Source organism: Sylvia atricapilla, chromosome 5 (genome assembly GCF_009819655.1).
Source record: "Sylvia atricapilla isolate bSylAtr1 chromosome 5, bSylAtr1.pri, whole genome shotgun sequence".
Classification (NCBI taxonomy): domain Eukaryota; kingdom Metazoa; phylum Chordata; class Aves; order Passeriformes; family Sylviidae; genus Sylvia; species Sylvia atricapilla.
In genome coordinates, this window is record NC_089144.1 from 22,538,071 (window position 1) to 22,560,936 (window position 22,866).

General features: G+C 49.6%; 4 protein-coding genes across 6 annotated transcripts in view; 2 read left to right on the forward strand and 2 right to left on the reverse strand.

Annotated features, from left to right (window-relative positions):
• The window catches only part of COPG2 (COPI coat complex subunit gamma 2), a 22,021-nt gene extending 20,911 nt beyond the window's left edge, over nt 1-1,110 (forward strand). For both annotated transcript variants that reach the window (XM_066318894.1, XM_066318892.1), the window contains one exon: nt 670-1,110. In XM_066318894.1, coding sequence (XP_066174991.1) covers nt 670-800 — 131 coding nt within the window. In that variant the 3' untranslated portion in view covers nt 801-1,110. The remainder of the gene's footprint in view (nt 1-669) is intronic.
• MEST (mesoderm specific transcript) lies at nt 1,049-7,781 on the reverse strand. Of its 2 annotated transcripts, XM_066318896.1 has the most exons (12): nt 7,717-7,781; nt 6,712-6,866; nt 6,214-6,293; nt 5,727-5,804; nt 5,217-5,353; nt 4,917-4,975; nt 4,547-4,587; nt 4,293-4,363; nt 3,487-3,588; nt 2,812-2,888; nt 2,334-2,397; nt 1,049-1,939 (listed from the first exon to the last, which is right to left on the reverse strand). In XM_066318896.1, exons 2-12 carry the CDS (start codon nt 6,863-6,865, stop codon nt 1,822-1,824), a joined length of 981 nt encoding a protein of 326 aa, XP_066174993.1. In that variant the 5' UTR covers nt 6,866; nt 7,717-7,781; the 3' UTR covers nt 1,049-1,821. The 2 variants fall into 2 exon arrangements, with proteins under 2 accessions (XP_066174993.1, XP_066174992.1); XM_066318895.1 differs by lacking the exon at nt 7,717-7,781 and having other exon boundaries at nt 6,712-6,964.
• A 244-nt stretch (nt 7,782-8,025) lies between these two features.
• CEP41 (centrosomal protein 41) lies at nt 8,026-19,486 on the forward strand. The gene is made up of 11 exons (XM_066318897.1): nt 8,026-8,058; nt 8,361-8,424; nt 9,289-9,336; nt 12,606-12,667; nt 13,334-13,403; nt 13,837-13,966; nt 14,901-15,052; nt 15,903-15,970; nt 16,600-16,714; nt 17,411-17,626; nt 17,834-19,486. Exons 1-11 carry the CDS (start codon nt 8,026-8,028, stop codon nt 17,980-17,982), a joined length of 1,107 nt encoding a protein of 368 aa, XP_066174994.1. The 3' UTR covers nt 17,983-19,486.
• Nucleotides 19,487-20,115: 629 nt separating this feature from the next.
• LOC136361167 (carboxypeptidase A1-like) lies at nt 20,116-22,827 on the reverse strand. The gene is given in 11 exon segments (XM_066318899.1): nt 20,116-20,342; nt 20,498-20,582; nt 20,762-20,961; nt 21,055-21,145; nt 21,349-21,459; nt 21,565-21,666; nt 21,745-21,846; nt 21,943-22,044; nt 22,119-22,253; nt 22,444-22,525; nt 22,700-22,827. Coding segments are annotated over 11 exon segments (1,326 nt in total). The 3' UTR covers nt 20,116-20,154.
• Between the last annotated feature and the right edge of the window lie 39 nt (nt 22,828-22,866).

A 22,866-nucleotide genomic window follows, 5' to 3' on the forward strand; every position in this document is an offset into this window, starting at 1 on the left:
TTGAGACCAACCATTCCCAGCACTGCCAAGGCCACCCATGTCCCCAAGTGCTACATCTACAGGGTTGTTAAATTCCTCCAGGGATGGGGACTCCAAACTTCCCTGGGCAGGTCTGCCAGGGCTGGACAACCTTCCCAGGAAGGAATTTTCCCAGTATCCACCCTGAGGCTCCCCTGGCCCAGCCTGAGGCCGTTCCCTCTCCTCCTGTCCCTGTTCCCTGGCAGCACAGCCCGACCCCCCGGCTGTCCCCTCCTGGCAGGGACTTGTGCAGGGCCACAAGGTCCCCCCTGCTCCCCCTTTTCTCCAGGCTCAGCCCCTTCCCCAGCTCCCTCAGCCCCTGCCGGGGCTCCAGACCCTTCCCAGCTCTGTTCCCTGCACACACTCCAGCTCCTGCAGGACTCTCCTGTTGGGAGCTGTCCCCAGGATTCCAGGGTGTCTGCTGGGGGACAATCCCCATCCTGAGGCTGTGCCCAGGTACCATTAGCCTCTTACCCGCCTGGGGTTGTCCAGCCACTTACAACAGCACCCCCAAGGCCTTTCCCAGCTTTCCAGCCTGGAGCATTCCACAGGGTTGGTAGAACCTGGCTGAAGATTCAACCTGTCCTGCCCTCATTCAGAATGGATCCCTGAGCTTCTCCAAAGTGACCTCTCCATGTTGCTTTGTCCCAGGTGTGTACAGAGGTGGCTGTGACGTGCTGGTCAGGTCCAGGCTGGCACTTGGGGACGGTGTGACCATGCAGGTGACAGTCAGGAGCAAGGACGAGACGTCCGTCGATGTCATCCTGGCTTCTGTGGGCTGAGAGTTCCAGCACTGCAATTCACTGGAATTCCCCCTTTTTTTTGGTGGTTTTTTTTTGGCGCCGGGGTGGGGTGTTTCCCTTGTGCATGTAGTTTTTATTCCTCAGTTTGGGAAATCTTTTGTATGATGTTCCATTAGTGGCTGGCTGGTACTGAGCCATTCCCTGCCCTTGTTGTCATTTAACCATTCCCACCTAATTTATGGCATCTCAACTAGGGAAGATGAAAGATGCGAGAAAACGAAATCAGATTTTTTTTTTGTCAAAATTGCTTTTTATTAACAGAAAATAAACACTGGTTCAGGTGGTGGAATTAATATGAATTACTGTTAATAAAATAGAAATTTTTTTTGTTCTAATTCTGACTGCTCCAGTACAGAAAAAAATAGCCCATAATGGCTGTTTATTAAGCAAAAACCCCTTATTCCTAAAGGGATGCTATTAAACTCCAACATAAACAATTAAAAACCACCCCAAACCTCCAACTTTGCAATATTTTTTGTGACTGTCTCTTCTTCCACACAGAAAATTCAATGTACAGAGAGAGATTAAACTCCATCTCTTGAGGCAGATTCAATTCTGAGCTTTATGTCAGGTAATAACCAAACCTCAGGGCAGCCTTTTCCTGGGTTCAAACTGGGAAAAATCCCATGTGGAAAACTGGGAAGGGAGGGGAATGGAGGTATTTTTGTGAGGGAACTTCTGCCTCCCCCTGGTGATAAAGTGGTTGTTTATTCCCAAGTTAGGGTGATGAAGAAAGTAAGAAATTCTGATTTCATGTTAATTTAAACCTCTGCCTCCCTCAATTTAAGCTGGGCAAGAAGGGGGTAGTGCAGGGCTGGAAGAGCTGCCAGCATTCTGCTTTTCCCCTCATTTTTCCAGTTCTCCAAGGATTTCATTCAGTTTGGCAGCCCAGGATGAAGGTGTGAGCTCAGTGTTGGACGTGGCAGAGAAAATCAATGTTTTTTCCTGCCCCCAGCAAAGCCTGACTTTAAGCCAAGAGTGAGAACTGAGCTGCAGCAGCTCAGAAGGAGTTGATGAAGTTCAGATAGGCATTCAGAAATCCTGTGGGATCCTCCAGCTGGGGGTAGTGGCCGATGTGATCATCCAGCACCGACACTGTGGACATGGGAAGCACCTTCCTGGTGGAAAAACAGAGCAAGGCTTAAGCACAGGAACTCCTGCAGATTTAGCCCTCTTGCACAGCCCATTTTTGGGATTAAAAAAAAAAAGCCTGGAACAGCTCCATCTGACCCCTTCCAAGTGCTGGATTTCCTTCAGGTTAATTTGAAGGAGGAGACTTCCTCAGGAACCAAAATCTTTCCTGTCTGGTTTTAAAATAGATCAACCAAAAATCCTGATTTTGGTGTCTAAAATGCAGAACCAATTTCCAAATTGCTCTGACTGAATCACCTGGCTGTGCAGGTGCCAGTGGGAATTAAAAACAGCCTCCATGAGGATGGAATTGAAGGAATAGCCAGGCAAAATATCCCTTGGAATGAAGCCCCAGTTGCACATTCCCACTTTTTGTCTTACTTGTAGAGCTGGAGGAACTCCGGGTGTGGATTCACAGGGTCCAGGGGCCCGTAGATGAGATGCACTGCAAGAGAAGCACAGGCAGAGCTTTTATCTCCACAAATTAATGGATTCATTAATTAGAACGTCCCCAAGGAGACCTGCAGGAGTGTCCCCTCCTCACACAAAGTTTGGGAAGCTTCCAGTGGAGCACTGAACAAAACAGCTCTGAGTGGGCTTTGGCTGCTCTGCCCTGGGGTTAAGTTCAGCCTCCAGCTCCCAAATTTTTCCCTGGTTGCAACTTTTTGGGTTTGAAAAGCTCCTCAGCTTCCTTGGAGCAGCACTTGCAGAGCCAGATGTGAACCAGGGAACGTTATCTCTGCTGAAACACTAGATTGGTGCTCAGAATGACGAGAGGCTGATGAGTGGAAGGAGGCTGAAAGTGAAGGGGGGCAATTCCCAAAAATCCCAACCAGCAAAGAAATGGATTTCTACTCACGTGGGACTGAGGTAGACATCAAAGCCCCAACCCAGCGCTCTCTGTGCTTCTTCCTCTGGTTTATGTACTGCAAAATACTGAAGGAAAAGTGGTTGTTATACGGTGGGTGCTACCCAGCCTGGACTTTGCTCCTGGGGCCAGGTGGGATCTGCATCTCCTGTGGGAAAGCAGCAGCACATCATCACCCCTGGGCTCAGTGACTGTTCTCCCACTGGGGGAAGGGCAGACAAGGAACTGAACTCAACCACCAGCTCAAGACCTTTCTAAAAGCCACCAACTGGAAGAAATGTGTCCTTCCAAAATTCCCAAGCTGAAGATTTGGGATTGTGGCTTCTGGAAATGGCCCAGAAGGTTCAAATCCAGAGGCAAATCTCTGCTGGGACAATGACGGGGGTGGGGGGTCCTGCTCAAATACCTGCCACAGATTGAGCTCTAAAACCTCTCCAAACCCTTGACTTCCAAAGGAAAAATCTCCAGGTTCCACATCTCAGATCCAACCTTGCATTATCCCAGAAAATCCCTGCTCCAACATCACCCCCCAGCTCTTCCTTTGGATGTAATGTTGATCCGAGACTCCAAAAGAAGCAGCTGGAAGTTCTGGAGAACCTGGCTGAGCTCTGGAAACCTCAGAGGAGGTGTGACCTTCAGCTCATGCAGGAATTCGTGCCAAGATACCTGTCCATAACAAGATTCCCATCATTGTTCCGCACTGCTGTCCACATATCCCAGATTTCTGCCTGTGAGGGCTGAGTGTAGGGCCCAAAAACTGCCCCAAGCCTGGAAAAAAAAAAAAAAAAAAGGAATTTGGAGAGGCACAACAGCAGTGTTGAAAACTACTCAAGGGCAAAAAAATTCCAACACTTCCAGTTTCCACAGAAAAACTCCAAGATGTCCCCCAAGTAAGTGTTGGATGGCCTCAAAGAGCTTTTTTTGGGGGGGGGGAGTGGGGGGGGGGGGGGGGGAAAGGGTTTTTAACACTGCTAAAAATATAAAAATCTGGTAGTGCAGGGGTTTTGTTGCCTCAGAAATGTGTAATTCCAACACTTGTGGGAGAGGAGGATTTCAGTGTCCAGAGAAAAGTTATTTGGTTTATTATTAAACTAAAATGCTTGGCCAGTGTGAAGAGGGAATGGGCCAGAGGTCAATCCCACCTCTCCGGGGACAGAGCCAGGGAATCTGCTGCCTGCCAAATCCCTGATTTATGGAATCGTGGAATGGTTTGGGTTGGAAGGGAATTCAGGGATCATTCCCTCCCACCCCCTGCCATGGGCAGGAACACCTCCCACTGTCCCAGGATGCTCCAAGCCCTGTCCAGCCTGGCCTTGGACACTTTCAGGGATCCAGGAGCAGCCAGAGCTGCTCTGGGAATTCTGTTCTCCCCACCTCCCAGCCAAGAATTCCTTCTGATTCCTACATTTCCCCTTTCCCACTTGGTTCACATCCTTATGGATTGTGCCCAACACCCCTGAGACCCTGCTCACCCTCCAGAGAAGAAGAAGAAGTTCATGAGGCGCAGGATGATGGGGGACAGCAGCCCCCCATCCTTGAGGAGCTTGGGAAAAAGGGAAAAAAAGAAGAGAGCACAACTCAACATCAGACATGGATAAATCCACGGAAAGTTTTTCCCATGATTCCCAGCCCAGACCCTTGAGGTGTCCATGGGGTGGGGCAGGCTCTAAAGGGTGTTTATTTGGGATTTTGGTATTCAGCATGACTAGAGAGGGCAGCAGCTCACCTTCTGGATGAAGCGGGGGTAGTGTGTTTCAGGAAAAATCCCTGGAAGGACATCAAAGAACAGAGCTGTAAGGCTGGAAGTGTTTTGCTCCACATCTCCCATTTAGTCCCCCTTCACAGTGCCATGAAGGCGGCCCAGGGAGCCCCAGGGTTGATGCTCCTGGTTAATTACAGCACTTTGCAATCCTTGGGATTTGGGTGATGGGAGATAGGAAGGTCAACCCATCCTGTGGATCCTCATGCCGTGGATTTCCATCCCACATGGATCCCGATTCCATCCCACGGATCCCATCCCACAGATCCCATCCCATGAATCCCCATCCCATTGATCCCATTGCATCCCATGGATTCCCACCCTGGGCAAACCTCACCTCCGTTGGATAAACAAAGGCTGTTGATCAGGATGCTCCCAGTTTTATTGTGCTCATACCTGGGGACAGCAGAGAAGAAGCTGAAACACAACCAAACCTCTCCATGCTCTGAGAAACAACAGAGCAGGAGGTCAAATTCTGTGGGATCATCTCCATTTCCTTTGGGAACTGGACACGGATGGAAGCCTTGGATGTGCCCTCAGGCACAAGGACAAGGGGGTTCTGCACCACATCCTTCCACTTATCTGCTGGAAATCATCTTGGTGGAGACCACAAAGGGGCAGGAGGGGTGGCAGGGACCTGTGGAGCAGCTCCTGGGCCACCGTGTCCCCGTAATCGTGGGACAGGAGGTTGATCCTCTGGTGCCGGAGCCCGAGGTGCCGCAGCAGCCCCTCCACGATGGTGGCCTGCTCGAAGATGGAGTAGCCATGGGGCCTCTGCAAAAATGGGGAGAGGGGTCACAGTGAGAGCCTGACGCAGCAGGAGCCCACAGGTTCCAGGAGAAATACCCCAAGGGAGGAATGTGGAAATGTGGAAAGCAGCAGCTTGTGAGCAGCAATGTCCTGTGATGTCCACAAGGCCACATTGTCCATGCTCCAAAGGGGTCAAGGTGAGTTTTGGAGTCCCATCAAACCCAGCTGAAGGTCCACCACAAACCTTCCCTATCCCTCCCACTGTTGTAATGACTTATCCCTTTTCCAGAGCTAAATAGGAGGAGAAAAACCAATTTTTCTCCTAGATAGCAAAACCCAATTTTCTGGAGTGCTGAGCTGAAAGCAACCATGAAAATCCTCATCCCAGGGTACTCACAGGCTTGTCGCTGAATCCAAATCCGAGGAAATCCAGGGCAATCACCCGGTGAAAGCGCTGGGTCAGCCCTTCCCAGATCTGGGAAGAGGAGAAATGCATGAAAAAAGCATCCAGTGGGAGCAGAGGATGGAAACATCTGCAGCGATGAGCAGCCATGGATGGACGTGTGCTCCTCCCCACCATCCCAGGAGAATATTCCAGCTCCAAGAAAACAGCAGGAGGTCAAACTTTCCCAATAAACAGCCAGACCATCCCTCCCAAAAAAAAGCCAAGACATTGTTGTGGCTGTTTTCCTGGACTGTGGGATGTGGAAAGAGCTTGGATTTCACACTGGGAGAAGAACAAGGTGATATCCTGGAGCATGGTGGTACCTCCAGAATTCCATCAGGAATTCTCCTCTGGAGCGTGGCCCACCCCTGCTGTGCTGCCTGCTCATCCCCAGGAGCTGAAAATCCTGGGATTTGCTGTCACATTCCAACCCCCTCACCTTGCTCCAGTCGTAGCTGGATGTTGGGAAGCCATGGAGGAGCACCACGACGTCGGAGCTGCCAACGGCGCCACTGGAATCTGTGGGGAGAACCTCAGGGTCAGCTTTTCCCAAAATTCCTCCCTTCTAATGGGAATTGCTGCTCATCCTGCTGGGAATCCACCTCTCCCTCTGTTCCCCAAAACCAAGGATGGGTTCGAATCCCACTGCAGCTTCCCTTAGGAAACCTCTGTGATCAATTCAGGGATTTAATTAGCCCAAATTAACTCCAGCAGCCTCTGTGCTGCTGCAAAAAGGGTTTCCTGTGTTTTTTCCATGCATCCATTGGAGGCTTTGGGGATCCTTCCCAGCAAGGTACAAGAACCAACTTTCTCCACTGAAATGTTCTGATCCATCCCAAATATTCTGATCCCTTCAGATCCAGGATGGCAAAAACTGGGAGGGATTTGTCACCACCTTGGAATGTCCCCATAGGCCACCAAGGGATGACTCTGTCACCTCTGTAGAAGATGTTCAGGTCCTTGTAGGTGAAGAAGTTTCCAGAGGATTTCCAGGAGCGGAGTGCTGGGGAAAGCTGGGGGGGTGGGATGTGCAGGTAGACAGCGAGGAGGGGCACGCCCAGCAGCCCCACCTGCAGCCACCACTCCTTCATCCTGTGGGACACAGCCAGGACACCGTGAGTCCCTCTGGAATTCCAGCGTTCCCACAGAGCTCCCCAGGGCCCCAGAACCCACCTCCACATCCTCAAAATTCCCCCATTCCTATAACCCCTTTCCACGTCCCCAAAACTCCCCCATTCCCAAAAACCACCTCCATGTCCCCAAAACTCCCCCATTCCTATAATCCCTTTCCATGTCCCCAAAACTCCCCCATTCCCAGAACCTGCATGTCCCCAGGGAGGCAGGTCCAGCAAAGGTTTGGAGTCTGAGAGGGAACATTGGTCTCATCTGGGGTCTGAGGAAGATTGTGGGTCCATTTGGGGTTTGAGGGGGAACAAGGACCCTCTTTGGGGTTCAAGGGGGATTGTGGGGCCATTTGGGGTTTGAAGGATAACATGGGGGTCATTGGGAGGCTGAGGGGAGCTGTGGATCCATACGAGGTCTGAAGGGAGGTTGTGGACTCATGGGGTTCTGGGGGGAGCATGACCCCACTAAGAGTCCATGGGGTGGCTTGAGGGGTCATGGGCTCATTAGGGGGGCGTCAGTGGGGCCATAGGGTCACTGAGGGGGTCAGGAGCTTATTGGGGTCTGGGGGGTCGTGACGCCAACGTGGTTGAGGGAGCCAACGGCAGTCAAAGGGAAGGGACACACCCACTGAGGGGACACACCCGCCAAAACCCCGCCCCCGAACCACACCCACCAACGCCCCGCCCACAGACCAAGTCCGGGACACCCCCCTGAGGTCACGCCCCCCTCCCTGAGCGCGGGACGGGTGGGGCGGATCCTCCGCGCGCGCTCCCGGCGGGGCGGGGCGTGGCCGCGGCCGCGCGCGCGCCGCTCTCACCTGCGCTCAGGTGCTGCCGCGGGCGCGCGCCGCCATCGCGCTCTCCCGGCAGGGCGGGGCGGGGCTCAAGGGGGCGTGTCCTCCGGCCCGCGCATGCGCAGCCCCCCCTTTCCCCTTCCCCGCCGCTTCCCGCCCGCCGCGTCCCTCCCGTTGCCGGGCGACGCGCGCGCTCCCCGCTGCGCGGTCTCTGATTGGCTGTTGGGGAGGCTGGCGGCCAATAGCGGCGCGCGTAGTTGCGGGGTGGGCGGGAGGCGGGAGTGCGGCCGCGCGTGAGGGACGGGCGGAGCGGGCGGACGGCGCTGAGGGGCAATGTCGGCTTGGGGCGGATTCGGCGACCCTCAGGTGCCGTCAGGGGTTTTGCCTTCTCAACACCGTCCGGGCGGAGAGGGAGGACACGAGGGAAGGACGGGGGGGATGGTTCTTGCAGCCCCCGGAGCCGCGTGGAGAAAAAACGGGAGAAATTCTCCTTCTGAAGCCTTTTAGATCAGAGGGGTTTAATACCGAGATGGGGATTCAGGATATTCTCACTCGTTTTTCTGTCTCTTAAACCCGTTGAAATTGCATTTTCTAATAATTTTTCTGTTGTTTTCTTTTTATTTTTTTTTTTTTAATTTTGATTTCTCATCTTTTCCGTTTGGAAACAGCTTCTAAACCGGCGCATCCCTTCGAATCCCAAATATCAACATATAAAAAGTCGTCTGGATACTGGTAAGTGAAATTGTTGTGGGATAAAGCCACCCAAAATGAGTGTCGGATGACAGAAAAATATAATTAATGTCTTAATTACCTCTGTCCTGAGCTATTTCACCTCAACACTGCAGAATCCTTATTGTGCTTATGATTTGTCTCACCAAATGTTTGCAGTTTATAAAAAAAAGTCCCATTTATAATTTTCGTTTAAAGCTGAAATTTAAACAAGCACGAACTATACATATTAATGTGTATTTATCTATATTTTTATGTATTTATATGTATTTATCTTCACACACCCCCGTGCACCCCCCTCATAAATTTGAGGATTAAAAGCTCTGTGTGTATATGACCACATGTTTAAACCCTTTGTTACCTTAAAACTTGTTGGTTTTTTTTTTTCCTCCTCTTCTTTTTTAAAGAAGAATTTGGGGGTTAAATAGGTTTCAACTGGGTTAGGCTCTGTTGTGGTGGTTCCCATAGAAATTACTGCTCTTGGAATTTCTGTCCGTGGACTTTTCCTGTATCTTGTCAAGGGTGGGAGCCACGATAATTATTTGGGGGTGTCTTTGTGGGGGTTTATTTTGTTATTAAAGCAGCTGCATTTTAGCCAGTAACACAGTCTTGTAGTATCCTCACCAAATATTGGGAAAGGAACAGCAAATCCTTGGATTGTTGTGTTTAGTTCTCCTTTCCTGGAGAGAAAAGAGAAAAACTGTGGCATTTTTGTACCTTTCATCGTCACTGTGGAGGAGGATCTGGAACAAACAGCTGTTTCCTTCAGAGCAATTAAAATCGAAGCCTTAATGGGCCTGAAGAAAACCCCAAATAATAAATAAATGAATAATTGTAATAAGTTGGTTTATTTTGTTGTTGTTACAGGAAATAGTTTGTCAAGATACATGGAAAAATTGGAAGAGATCAAAAGAAGTGAGTACCTAGGGAGGAGCAGGGGGGGTTAAAAATGGCTTGGTTCAAAACTCAAAGAGCAGGAGATGAATTCCAGGAGGGTTTTCCTTGCAAATCTCCACAGATTGAATTTAAGAATCCAAGCAGGGATCTTCCACATCCTTCTTTGTGCAGTTTTTTTATTGGATTTTGGTATTGGAAGTCCTCTGAGCTAAGAAATCCAGGCTAGACTCATCTGGGAAGATTTGTGGATCATTTCTGAGATTTTATTTCACTTTGAGGTCACAACTTAAGCTCTTTTATCTTTAGATAATTGAAATTCCTATCAGAATATTCCAAGATAAGGAAAAAAACAAGCTCATTCCTTGTGTTTCCATTGATTTCACCAGCACTAAACGCTGATATTTTGAAGACTTTAGGTTGTTCAGGCTGATGAAGGCTTAAATTATTTTTATTTCTCTATTTTCTCCCCAAAACCAGGCTTTTCAATTAATTTTTCCCAATAGAAGCGGTGATTTATGACTTTTTCCCCAGATTATTCTCACATAAGGAGCCAGGAAAACTCTTCTACCTCAAAGCTGCATTTATGGATATGAAAAAAAAAACAAACCAAACAAACCTGAATTAAACTGAAACCTTCATTAATGAGGATTAATTAGGTTTTGAAATGTTCAGGTTTAGTTCTCAGCCCCACTTTGTGAGGGAGCTCACGGGAATTTATCTGTGCAAAACGAGCCTTTGTTGGTGGTTTGTTGGGTTTGTTTTCTTTTTTTTTTTCAAACACTGCAGGTCTTTGAAGGGAGGGAAAAAATGAAAAGAGGAATGACCTGGAGCTTTCCAAAACACTCTGTTGACTGAGATTTCAGTGCTGGACACTGCCTTGCTTTTTATTCGTGTTGAAAATCTTGGTTTTTTTTTTTTTTTTTTTGTGTGTGTGGCCCCGGGTGGGTTTTTCTATCTCACCATGGATCCGTTTCGTGCACTTCTTTTATTCCCTCCTCTTTTAGTTTTTTTTTTCGTGCGCGTATGTGTTTTGGAGAAACTTTCTCACTCTGTCCAGGCTGAATGGACACGTTGTGTTCCCAGGGAGTGGAGGAGCTTCTCCCCCTTGGTTTCTCAGGGATAGATGACACCCTTTGGATGCAGATTGAAATCCCCAGCACAGGCACCTCTCTGTCCCTTATGTAACCTGAGAGAGATTTAAATCCGCGCCGTCAAAAAATTAAAGAGCTGCACCCACCACCGTCCATCCTTTGGAGGATTGACTTGAGGACACACAGGAGGTCTCTTCCTTCTCTCCCTACTCTTGTTTCCCTCCTCTCCATCCTTGGAAAACAGAACCATTCCAAGCAAAACCATGTCAGGAAGTGCCGACGGATCCGCCAGGACCGGACCGGGTACGTGGGGTCGCCTTTTTGGAGCTGGAAGCAGCACGTCTGAGCTCTCTGGGAAGGCATTTTGGGTGGCAAAGGCAAGATCTAGGGCAAAGAGGCTTTTTTGGGGATAAAAAGTCTTCATTTGATGTGGGAAGGAGCCATCCAGGAACTGCATTGTTTGACAGCTTTTGTCCATCCATCACTTCCCAAGATTTGCTGCTTTTATTTCTCCTTCTAAATGAAGTTTATTTGCCATGACAGAAAGGCTCTTTTTGACCTTGGCTGGGCAACTTTAATCCTTGAGCTGATGAAAAGGGAAATAATTACAGGAGATAATTATTGCTGGGCTTTTGGGGGGTGGTTTTTGAGGGGTTTTTTAGGGTTTTTTTTGAGGATTTATCAACCTCAGCTTGAGGCTTGAAACCAGGTGGTTTTGCTAGAACAAGGAGGGTCCTTTCCCAGTTAATTGACATCCTGAAATCCAGTTTCTGCACCCCCTCATCCTCCAAAATCCAGTTTCTCTGCACCTCCTGTGGCTTGAGCCCCGTGGTTTGGATGTGCAGTGGATATTTTGGAAGGGCTCCTTTTTTTCTAGGACAGCTTGTGAGGTGCAAAGAGGTGTGTGTTTTGCAGCCTGATCAAAATTATTTAGGGCAGGAATTTAGGAATTTGGGAACTCTGAACGTGTTGGGAAGAGATCTCTGCCTCCAGCCTAAACACAACTCAGCTTGAGAATTTCCGTAAGTGAATCCCATCGGATTTTTGGGGGGGATTTGTTTTTTGTGTTGTGGCTGCAGGAATGCGCAAAGGAGCCCTTCCCCCTCCTCCCTCATCTCCCATAAGCTAATGGAGCATTCAGCAGATGGTTTTAGAGGATTTAGAATCGTTGAACTGAGTGGATTTGCCAAAGATCCTGCTCTCCATTGTTATCCCCGAGAGCTGAGCAGCTGGAGAGTGACCAGCTCCTTTCCAGCCCTGCATTTCCCAAAGGACAAAGCTCCCATTGCTCCCCTGCACAGGTTATTCCATGTCAAGATGTTCCTACTGATACCCATCCTGGCTTCTCTTTCCTCCTCACACCTTTTGTTTCACTGCAGGAGGTTTTTCCCTTCTGCATCTCCAGGATCTGGATGGGATCAGGCTCCCACCGTGGCTCTCTTGGGAATCTCTGCTCTGGATCTTTGCCAACAGCCCTGCTCAGTTTTCTTCCAGCCTAAGCTGTGTCTTCAGGATTAACATTCAATTAGTCCAGTTTCTTGTGTTAATTACCCAATAAGACTCAATTAGTCTAGTTTCTTATGTCAGTTTTCCATTCCTTGAGGCGATCTGTATCAGCAAATGGAAGAAATCAGAATTTAATTGTCAGATAAAGTATAAAATCTTAGATTTTCTTTAATTGTTAAGATAAAACCTGTGTGTTTAGCTTGGTATTTGCAAAGGCAAATCATGCTCTGATACTGCTGTAATTTACACAAATTTAAAATTCAAGTAAATGAATTTTTGGTTTAAGGAGCTTTGTGGCTCCAATAGGCTCCAAAGAACATCAGGGAAAGGGGAAATTCCTGAACTTCTTCTTCCCCCAGCACCATGGAAAACATAAATTCATATTTGAGTCTAAGAGCAACTAAATCTGCTCTTCCACTTCTTCATAACTGGACAAGATCTCTCTTCATAAATGGTATTAATTGAAATCTGTATTTATAACTGGTATTAATTAAACCTTCTCTTCATAACTGGCATTTCACAAACTCTCCAGGTTTGCTGCTCTCATCCTTCAGCACAAACCTGCCCTGAGTTCCTGCCGGGCTGCAGAAGAATCTTGGAGAAAAACTGGAATTAAGCCGCGATCTGGTGTCTAAAAAAACTGGGAATGAGCTGAAAATTTACTTTGTCCTCTTTGTTTTGTTTTTGAAGATTACAGGTATAGAAAGGATGAGCTGTTTAAAAGGCTGAAGGTGACAACGTTTGCTCAGTTGGTACGTACAGATCCCTCTCTAGCCTCCAAAATCTTTTAGGAGCTGCCTTTATTCCCTTGGAATAAAAATTCCTCTGTAATTATTTAGCTTTAGTTGTAATTATTCTGTCTTGGCTTCTTCCTTCAAATAGTTCGTTCCCACAGTGGCCAAATGCCTTTAATTACGAATCAAAGCTTGTGATGGCTCCATCTTTGAAATTTATTCCTTACTTTATTTGTCCATTAACTTAAAAGGATCTACAAGCATCTGCGGAAGAAAAAAGCTGTGTAAAGCAGCAGCTAAATCTGAGTTTTGTGTCTGAGGCCATCTCTGACCCCAGTTTAACTGCAGAAAGTGGGCCGTTGGGACTTCAAGGCTTTCTGTGCATTATTTTATTTAAAAGCAGTGAATCATAATATTTTAAAGTGAAAATTGATCAGGAAATAAAAAGCTGAAGGGTGCTGGTTCAAGAAAACTGCTTCAAAACTCGAAAAAACAAAACAAATTATCTTCTCAGGAGAGAAGGAAAGGGAAGGTTAAACTTGGAGATGTTGAAGAGTGGGATTCTGCAGACATGGGATTTTTATTTTTTCCCTGGATTGTTTTTCCATGAGCTGATCCCTACTGTGTTTCCCTGCCATGGATGTGGGGCTCAGTGTCTCTGATGTGTGATTTTGTGCCCTGCAGGTTCTCCAGGTGGCCTCTCTGTCCAATGAAACCTTAGAAGTGACCAACAAAGAGCTGCACAAGCTGCAAGGTGGGAAAAAGGGAGAAAACTCTCAAAAAATGAGATAGAGGAGCAGGAAAAGGTGGGAAAAGACAACATTGAGGGCAGGGACAAAGGGGAAGAGCTGAGGGAAAATAAAACTTCATCTGTGGCCTGCAGTAATTCCAGGCTAGGAATAGAAACACTGCTAAAAAAAAGAAGGGTTTGCAAGTAGGAAAGGAACATAATCCACATCAAAAGTTCTATTTTATTGACTTCTTCAAAATGAGATCTCAAGCCAAAAAAAATTTAAAAAAATCTAGTGGCTCTTTATTATTTTAAATAGAAGGCTCTAGGTAAATTCTCCTGGTTAAGAGGATGAAGATAAAGCTGTGACACTTTTCTTTCCAGGAATAGAAACTGCCCTTAAAACCTGCTTGTTTACCTCCTCCTGCAGCTCCTTAACTCCTGTTTCTCTCCCCAGATGACGCTGATGCTGCAGGTGATGATGCAGCGGGGACAAATGGCAAAGGGAGCCCTGAGGGCTCACCCAGCTCAGTCCTGTTCATGAACAACTCAGGAGGAGGGGAATCCCATCGCTCCACCCTGCAGAGGTGCCACACAGAAACATCAGTTTTCTTCCTGCAGATGATGATTTGAGCTCGGCTAAAACTAGTTTTAAATTGCTGCTGAGTGGTTTTGTCCTGTATTTCTCCTTAAAGCCTGGGTTTGTAGGGGAGAGGGAAAAGGATTGGCAGTATTTCCTGTTGGAATGGGTTTGGGATGGAGGCAGCAACCCCACATTGTTGTCACCTGGTTATGGTATGACAAGGAAATCTGTGTTTGTGGGATTCCATCCCACTCAGGCCCTCACATTCCAGAATTTTGGGGATAACTCAGTCATGTGCATTCACGTTGCTGATGTTTTTGTATGGATATGGAGGGACAGGAGATAGAGAATGGCTTCAAAGCGACACAGGGATATTGGGAAGGAATTCCTGGCTGGGCTGGAATTCCCAGAGAAGCTCTGGCTGCACCTGGATCCCTGGGAGTGTCCCAAGATAAGTGGGGGAAGAGAAAACTCCAGGAAAACCTTAGAGCTGCTCCAGAGCCTAAAGGGGCTCCAGGAGAGCTGCAGAGGGACTGAGGACAAGGGGTGGAGGGACAGGACACAGGGAATGGCTTCCTATTGCCACGGGCAGGGCTGGATGGGATCTTGGGAATTGGGAATTCCTGGCTGGGCTGGAATTGGCAGAGCAGCTGTGGCTGCCCCTGGATCCCTGGGATGTCCAAGGCCAGGCTGGACAAGGCTTGGAAAAGCCTGGGACAGTGGGAGGCATCCCTGCCCATGGATGGGGTGGAATGAGATCCTTAAGGTCCCTTCCCACCCAAACCATCCTGGGATTGAGAATAATTCCAACCCCACCACGTGAAGGAATCCCAGGACAGTGCTGGAAGAGGAGGAAACTTTATCCCAGCTCTTCCCCAGCCATGGAGCTGCTGGAGAGACCCAGCAGCATTCCTTTAACCGCCTTGTTCCCTTTGCAGTGTGATCAGTGGGGTCGGAGAGCTGGACGTGGAGAAGGATTCTCCAAAGGAAGAGGATCCCCAGGCCAAGGAGAGGCCTTACCCCGACTGCCCCTTCCTGCTGCTGGACGTGCGGGACCGCGACGCCTACGAGCAGTGCCACATCGTGGGAGGTGAGCGGCTCCTACAGGCCTGGTTTCTTTATTCTTTGCCAAGGTCAGGATGAACAGTGCAGGGGAAACGTAGAGTTTGAGTTTGGACTTGGTTGTTTGTTTTTTCTTATCTGTTTACAGTATTTACAGGCTCATGAGTGGTGAGCTTAATTAGTAAGTTAGGAAAAGGAAGGAAAATCGAGAGCTTCAAACTCTTTCTAATGTTATTTAAGTGATAGTCACCCAATAACGAGGTGATACCTCTATTATTTATGGTTTTGACCCAATAATGACTACTTAAGGCCCACAACGTGGGTCTTTTTCACCCAATTACAGAAAACCACCCAAAGCCATGAAGAAGGACTCAGACAACATCCAAAGCCCTCTATCTTGACTGACACACATCACTATATACTGAAATCCAAGTTTTCCACCTTGTGAGATCACACAATATTATACAAACTACAACTCTTGTGCTATCACGCAATCTTGGAAGCTTATTCCAAAGCCTTGAGTCAAATGTGGTGCCTGCCTGAGGGTCAGCACCCCTGAGCTGCTCAGAAAGCCTGAAATTTTCAGCCTCCAGGGCTCCAACTAGCAGCCACAATCCCACAGGCATGGATATCAGCTCTGGGCCACATTCCAGCTGGGTTTTGTCCCCCAGCTGGGACATCACTGGATTTTCCCAGTGCTTATCCCATACTCAGTAGGTTCTCAAGGGTGTTGTATCCTAGGCTGTTGGTGTTCAGCCTCTGGATGATTTTTCCCTCTTTTTTTCCCTTTTGCAGCTCATTCCTACCCATTACAACATTGTCTAGAACCATGAATCCCTATACAAATGATTTTTCCCTCTCTCTTTTCCCTTCTGCAGCTCATTCCTACCCCATTGCAACGTTGTCTAGAACCATGAATCCCTATACAAACGATATTCTGGAATATGTATCCTTTACATGGAAACATGGGGAAATGTTGGTGAAAAAATCAAAAATCAGTTGGAGCTTATCCAAACAAAATGAGGGATCTCAAAAAAAGGTACAACAGGAGGGGGAGTTACCTGGTGCAGCTCCACTGCCTCCATCAGATGCTGAATTCTACTTCCTCAAGTCTCCTCTTGACTCCAGTGGGAGCTGCCTGGATTTGGCATTTCCTGGGATTTTGGCTGCTGGAAGGCCAAGCCACGCTTGGGCACTGCTCTCCTGCTGCTGGAGATGCTGCAGGGATGCATCCATCAAATCCTTTGGCTTGGTGTCAGCACCTTGATGGGATTGGGGACAGACAGAGGATTACTGAGTGGGATTAGGCTGATCATTGCCAGGTTGTTCATTCTGAGGGGAGGTTGTAAACAAAGGGGCTGTTGCCATTCCAAATCTTCAAGCAATGCTGAATCCAGTGGGAATTAAGCTGTGTCTGACAAGCCTCAGCCAGAGAATTCCACAGTGAAAACATTCCTGCAAGCCAAATATGGAGTCCTCCCCTCTCCAATCCCATTTATTGGTCTCTTTTTCATTTTAAAATATTCCAACATCCTCTTAAGCTCAGCAGTGACTCCTTAGCAATTCCCATGGCAGAAAAATGCCCATGGAAAAATCATCATCGTGTACGACAACGATGAGCGCTTGGCGAGCCAGGCGGCCACCACCATGTGTGAGAGGGGCTTCGAGAACCTCTTCATGTTGTCTGGGGGTAGGTGGGGCTGGGAGAGCTCTCCCTGACCTCCTGGGGAAAAGGAGAGTGAGGAACGACTTGTGGGAGCTGGAGATGGGAAAGATCTGGGTCATGGAATCATGGGTGGTTTGGGTTGGTGGGAAACTGAAGGATTATCCAGTTCCAGCCCTTCCCAGGTTGCTCCAAGCCCCAGTGCCCAGCCTGGTCTTGGCCACTGCCAGGGATCCAGGGGCAGCCACAGCTGCTCTGCCAATTCCAGCCCAGGCAGGAATTCCCAGTTCCCAAGATCCCATCCAGCCGTGCCCTGTGGCAGTGGGAAGCCATTCCCTGTGTCCTGTCCCTCCAGGCCTTGTCCCCAGTCCCTCTGCAGCTCTCCTGGAGCCCCTTCAGGCCCTGGAATGTTCTGGAAGCTCTCCCTAGAGCCTTCTGCTCTCCAGGTGAGCACTCCCAGCTCTCCCAGCTTGGATCCTTGGGAGCTTAGGGGGGGACTCCTCTGGAATCTCTCCAGCAGCTCCAGGTCCTGCTGCTGTTGTCCCCAGAGTTGGACTCCATGTAGAATCTCACCTGTGCAGGGCAGAGGGGCAGAATTCCCCCCTCTCCTGCTGCCCACATTTTTCCATCCAAACTTTCTGGACCTTGAGCTCCGTCAATCCCTCATGACTGCTCCCTGCTGTCCCACCCAGCTGGGATAATGGATGCTGTGTGTCCCTGCAGGCCTCAAGGTCCTTGCTCAGAAGATCCCCGAGGGGTTGATAACCGGCACGCTCCCGGTGTCCTGCCAGGTGGCAGCTCCCACAGGAACTGCCCGGAGGAAAATCGTTCCCAGGTTGCCACCCACACGTGCAGAGAACAAATGGAGGTTTTCTGCAGATGATCTGCAGAAGTTAAAGCATTACCTGGCTGAGGAGCAAGTTCCTTCAGACACTGCCAGTAAGACTCCAGAACACGTTGCAACCTTGTTACGGAACTGTGAAATAGTTGGGTGGGAAGGGACCTTAAACCCCATCCATTCCACCATGGGCAGGGACACCTTCCCCTATCCCAGATTGCTCCAAGCTCATCCAACCTGGACACATCGAGGGGCAGCCACAACTTGTGGACAACCAATTTCTGATTAGGGATTGTTTTTCCCCACAGGCCGCCTTACCCGAGGTGTTTCTAGCCACGATTCCAAGCTCTCGTCCGTGAGGAGCAACCCCAGCCTCCCCAGCCCTGCCAGCACTGTGAGATCCCTGAGCAGCTCCTCCCACAGCAGGACCAGCATCCAGAAAAGGCCATGGAAATAAATTGAGTCTCCAGGTTTTGAGAATCCTGAGCAGTGCAAGCCCCTTTGTGGTTTTTAGGAATCCTCAGGGAAAACGCAGCTGTGGTGAGAATTGGCAGCTCGAGTAAGGCTGGGCAGCTGGAATAACGTTTCCTAGCAGCAGGAATGGTGGCATCATTTGAGGTGCAGGGCAGGACAGAGGTGATAGAGCTGGTTTTGTAGGGGAGAGAGTAAACTGGTAGTAAAGGCTGGCACCAGTAGAAACCATTCCACAAAGCTTTTAGTCCAGCTGAAGGAATTTGTGTCTGTAACATTCTCTTGAGCTGTGAGGGTGAACAGGCCACAAATCATCTGTGAGCACAAACTTTTGTGTTTTTAGCAGAGATAAAAACATTCAGCAACTTGCCGAAAGTGAGAGAAGATCCTAGAAGGGGTTTTTTGTTTTGTTTTGTTTCTTTTAAAATAAATTATGCAAATGAACAGAAGTATTTATAGTAAAGATGTTTTTTATTTCCCAGTTGGTGCTGTGACAGTCGTGCTTGCTCGTGGACACTTTGTGAATAGTTGCATCTTTTTCAAAGTGAGCTGGAGAATAACTGGATTTTTTTTTCCCTGTAACTCCTTTGCCAGAGGTTTTTTAGGAGTTTCTATAAGGTTTAGGGTGGCTGAAAGGAAATTTCCTGCTGCCTCACCAGGTCCCTAAAACCCAGCAGAGACCCGGAATCTGGCACTGAACAGGATGAAGGTTTCTGGGAAAATGAGTAGCACAGTTTTCCTCGAATTGATGCTTCTGGATAACATGGGAATCCTTTGATTTTCCTGAGCTGCCTGTGGGACGCTTTGGAGGTGATTTTGGAGGAATTCTGCTCCAGTTTTTCCATCTGGCATTGCTGAGCCTGGTCCTGCTTTGGTTATCCTGGTCTTGTGGGGTTTGTGTGTGTTTTGGACTCAGTGGTTTTTCCCCCTTTTTGAAGCAGACAATCTTCAACATCCCAAAACTCACTGGTGATTTTGGGATGATTCTGCTGAAAGGACAAAAAGTAGGAGAAATGGCACATAATTCATAATTTCCAGTTTGGCAGCTTAGGACTCAACATCCCTGAGCACATTTGTCGTTTATTGTGTCTCTGAGTGTGAAATCAGACAGTGCTGATTGCAGGACTGGCAGGTGCAGTCTGATAAGGCCCTGCTGCTGTGGGAGTAGATTTTTCCAGCTCCATGAGCTCTTGGAAATGTCATTGCATTGGCTAAAATCCTGATTTTGCTATCCAGCTGTGGGAGACAGATCCAGAATCCCTGGCTGCTCCGTGCTGCATGAAAACCTCCTGGTGAAACAATCAGGCAAAACTGGCCTGAGTTGTTTGAAATCCTCCATATCCAAGGAATCAAAGCAAGGACTGGATGTACTTTCCCACCACCTCGATGGATTTGTGTGGGTTTGGACTCTTGGTGTTGTTTGGAGCAGATTCAAACTCTGCAGAGGCTGAGAGGTTTAATTGTTCAATTCAATAAAAATGTAAACCACAGCATCTGCTTGGGTGATTTATTTGCAGCTTGGAGAGCTGTGGAGAGCCCTGGAAAAGCTGGGAATGGGCAGGAGCTCAGCTCTCCATTCCCTAGGGATTGCAGCAGTTGAGGAAAGGTCACATAATCAGAAAGGTTTGGGTGGGAAGGGACCTTAAAGCCCATCAAGTTCCATCTGCTGACATTTCCAGGGACCCAGGGGCAGCCACAGCTGCTCTGGGAATTCCAGCCCAGCCAGGAATTCTGTTCCAAGATCCCATCCAGCCCTGCCCTGTGGCAGTGGGAAGCTATTCCCTGTGTGTTGTTCCTCCAGGCCTTGTCCCCAGTCCCTCTGCAGCTCTTCTGGAGCCCTAATAAATGAGGGTCAGATCCTGCTGACCTCATGTCCCAGAGGAAATTCCCTTTCCATCCCCTGCCAGAGCAGAGGGAAAACCACCACCTTCCTTTTTGTTCCTGCTATTTTCATGCTCTTTCAATCCATTCCTTTTCCAGGCCACTGGGCCTAGCACACCCTGTTTGTGCTGGCACCAACTCCAGTTCCGAAAGGGCTTTTCCACACGATTTGGGAAAAAGAGAAAACACCCACAAGCCTTTCTCATCCTTCTTTCTATTTATTTATTTACTGATTGCCTTCTTCCCCCTCTCCAGCTGCTGCAGCCCTGATCCCAGCTCAGTACAAGTTGTCCCGGGTGTGCTCCATGATGACCTTCAGGGCCAGCCAGGTCTCCTCGGCGGTGGGAACGATCTGCTTGGCGGGCAGCAGGAACCCGTAGCGCCCCGTGTCCCTCAGCTCGAAGGTGAAGGAATATTTAATTCCCTGGTTGTAGGTCCAGTCAACGGTTGAGCCACTTGCTCTGTCTGAAGGAAGAAAAAAAATTGGGAGGGGATTTGGAGCCTCGATGGCTTTTTATGGGAATTCCATGGGATATTTGGCTGGTGTGATGGATGGGTTTGGGATTTGGGGATTTTGGGGCTGTCCCAGTGTAACAGCACTCCAACACCCCAGCACTTACAGATGGTGGTGACAATGCTGCCGTACTTGAACTTGGTGCCGTACAGGGAGGACAGAGCTGCCACAGCCTTGGCAGAAACCTCATGCTGGGAATACAGGGAAGGGGGAGAGATGAGCCAAAGAAAGGAAAAACTGGTGGAATACACCTTTCTGGGTACTGAAGCTCTTCCCAGCTTCCCAGTGGATGCAGGACAGAGGTGGCTCCTCCTTGGAACAGCAGAAGAGTTCCACCCCATCCCAACCCCTCAAACCACATGTGCCTCACCAGCTCCTCCTGGTCTGGCGCTGGGGTGTCGGTGTAGCCATAGGGATAGAGCAGGAGCTGGGAATAGCTGTGGATGGAGATGAAAGCCTTGATGTTGCCATGGCTCTTCACAAAGTCCACGATGGATTTCACCTCAGGCTCTGAGTTGGGGTAGGGTCCATGGTACGTCTCCGTGCAGGGGTTTGAGCTGGCTCCAGCCTCTGCGGAGAAGAGGATGGTGAGAACACAGACAGCTTTGGAGCCTCCAGCTGGAGAGTGGAAATGCTCCACAGGGGCAAGAGGGCAGCTCTGACCTCCAAAACCTGCATCCCAGTTGCGGTTGGGGTCCACTCCGACACAGATGGAGCTCGAGTGCTTGGACCTGGTCTTGCGCCACATGCGGTTCTGGAAGGGCAGAGCCACCTTAGCTGGTGCCCAGGACTGGAGCTCCACAGCTCATGGTGGTCCCCATCCCATCCCATTCCATCCCATTGAAACGTGGATGAGGAGGCCTTGCCCTCTCAGGGATGGTGCAACACCCCAAATCCTGCTCCCAGCCCCATCCAGCCTGACTGTAGGAACCAGGGAGAGGAAACCCAGGGTGGTACCTTGGTCTGGGTGAAGGCAAAGCCATCTGGGTTGGTGACAATCTCCAGGAAGATATCCATCGTCTCCAGGATGGAGGCCACACCTTCGTTATTTGCGTGATCCTGGACAATCTAGAGAGGATGGAGGTTTGAGGCTCCCTGTCCTCTCTGTGGTATCACCCACCTGAGTCCCACAGCTCCTGAGGACCGTGTGGCCCTTTTGGGATGTGTCAGTACCTTCTTGGCAAACCAGACGCCGCTGGCCTGTGTCACCCACTCGCGGGAGTGGATCCCGGTGTCGATCCAGATGGCCGGGCGGTTTGTACCTCCTGTGCTGAACTGGGAGAGCAGAGAGGAGGGGTTGGCTTTGTCCCTGTCACCCCTTTCCGCTCTGGATCACAATCCCCAAATCCTCACCTTGAGCACATAGAGGGGACGGTCCTCAGTCGAGCGGCCGATCTCCAGCTTGCTCACCAGGTTGGGGTTCTCGGCCACCAGCAGGTCAATGAAACTGTAGATCTGGGAATGAGGGATGTGGGGGTCACTCCCAGCTCACCCTCCTGCCCAATAGCAAACTTTTTCCCCCAAAATGCCTCAAATTTTGTGCTTTCCCACCTCATCTATGGTGTGGTAGGCCTCGTAGTTGAAGGTGTCGGTGTCGAGAGGCAGCTGGCGGCTGCTGCGGAGCATCTCCATCTGCTCTTCTTCCAGCAGGGCCTGTGTCACACAGGGAGGGATGAGCCTCATTCACACTAGATGGGATCCCACCTCTGCCCTGCCTCCCCACTGACCTGCACATCCTCGATCATGATGGAATAGGAGACCCCACTGGCCTCCAGGTGGACTTTGACTGCCTGCAGGCTGGGGAAGGGCACACGGATGTCGACGGGGAGTCCAAGCCCACGGGGAGCCAGCCAGAAATCCAGCTGGATGGGGAAAAATGGAGATAAGGGATCAGATCCTGCCTCAGGGGGCATCCCCCACCACCAGCTTCTTGCTCTTCAAGTCTTGGTTCCCATAATCCCACATCCAACCCCATCCTTGCTTTGCTTGGAGGGTGTAAAACAAAGACCTTTGCTGGGGGGTGTCCCCAAAATCCACCTCCACACCCAGTACCTGCAGATGCTCCAGGTCCTGCAGCTCCTGAACCTTCTGCAGCTCCTCATCGCTCTGGGGGACAACACGCAGCACCTGGTGCCTGTGGGGTCAGAGGGTGCTCGGGGTGTGGGACAAGCTTCAGCCCTGTTAGTTCAGCCTAAACCCGCCTCATCCATCCTCACCATTCCCCTGAGCCTTTTCCCTGTGCTCCCTCCGGGCTGAACCAGCCCCCTCTGCCCCACCCAGTGTCACCGTCCCCATCCCAGCCCCCTACCCAACAAAGGTCTCGGTGCAGGTGGCCACTGCCACCAGGGCAGCCAGGAGCACGGGGAGGAGCCTCATAGTCAGCAGGGAGAACTGGTCTCACATCCCAACAGCATCCTGAGGCCTCTTAAATCCCATGGGATGGTGACCTTAGCCCAGCCCCTCCAGCTGTCCCTT

Excerpts from the sequence above, each read along its gene's own strand:
- CEP41 (XM_066318897.1), top strand. The coding sequence starts at position 8,026 with ATGTCGGCTTGGGGCGGATTCGGCGACCCTCAG. Across the intron at positions 13,404-13,836 it reads AGAGCTGCACAAGCTGCAAG|ATGACGCTGATGCTGCAGGT; the intron begins GTGGGAAAAAGG and ends TTCTCTCCCCAG. Across the intron at positions 15,971-16,599 it reads CAAACGATATTCTGGAATAT|AAAAATGCCCATGGAAAAAT; the intron begins GTATCCTTTACA and ends TTCCCATGGCAG.
- MEST (XM_066318895.1), bottom strand. The coding sequence starts at position 6,955 with ATGTGGAGGTGGGTTCTGGGGCCCTGGGGAGCTCTGTGGGAACGCTGG. Across the intron at positions 2,889-3,486 it reads GGGAATCTTGTTATGGACAG|TATTTTGCAGTACATAAACC; the intron begins GTATCTTGGCAC and ends CTTTTCCTTCAG. Across the intron at positions 1,940-2,333 it reads GAGTTCCTCCAGCTCTACAA|GAAGGTGCTTCCCATGTCCA; the intron begins GTAAGACAAAAA and ends TTTTTCCACCAG.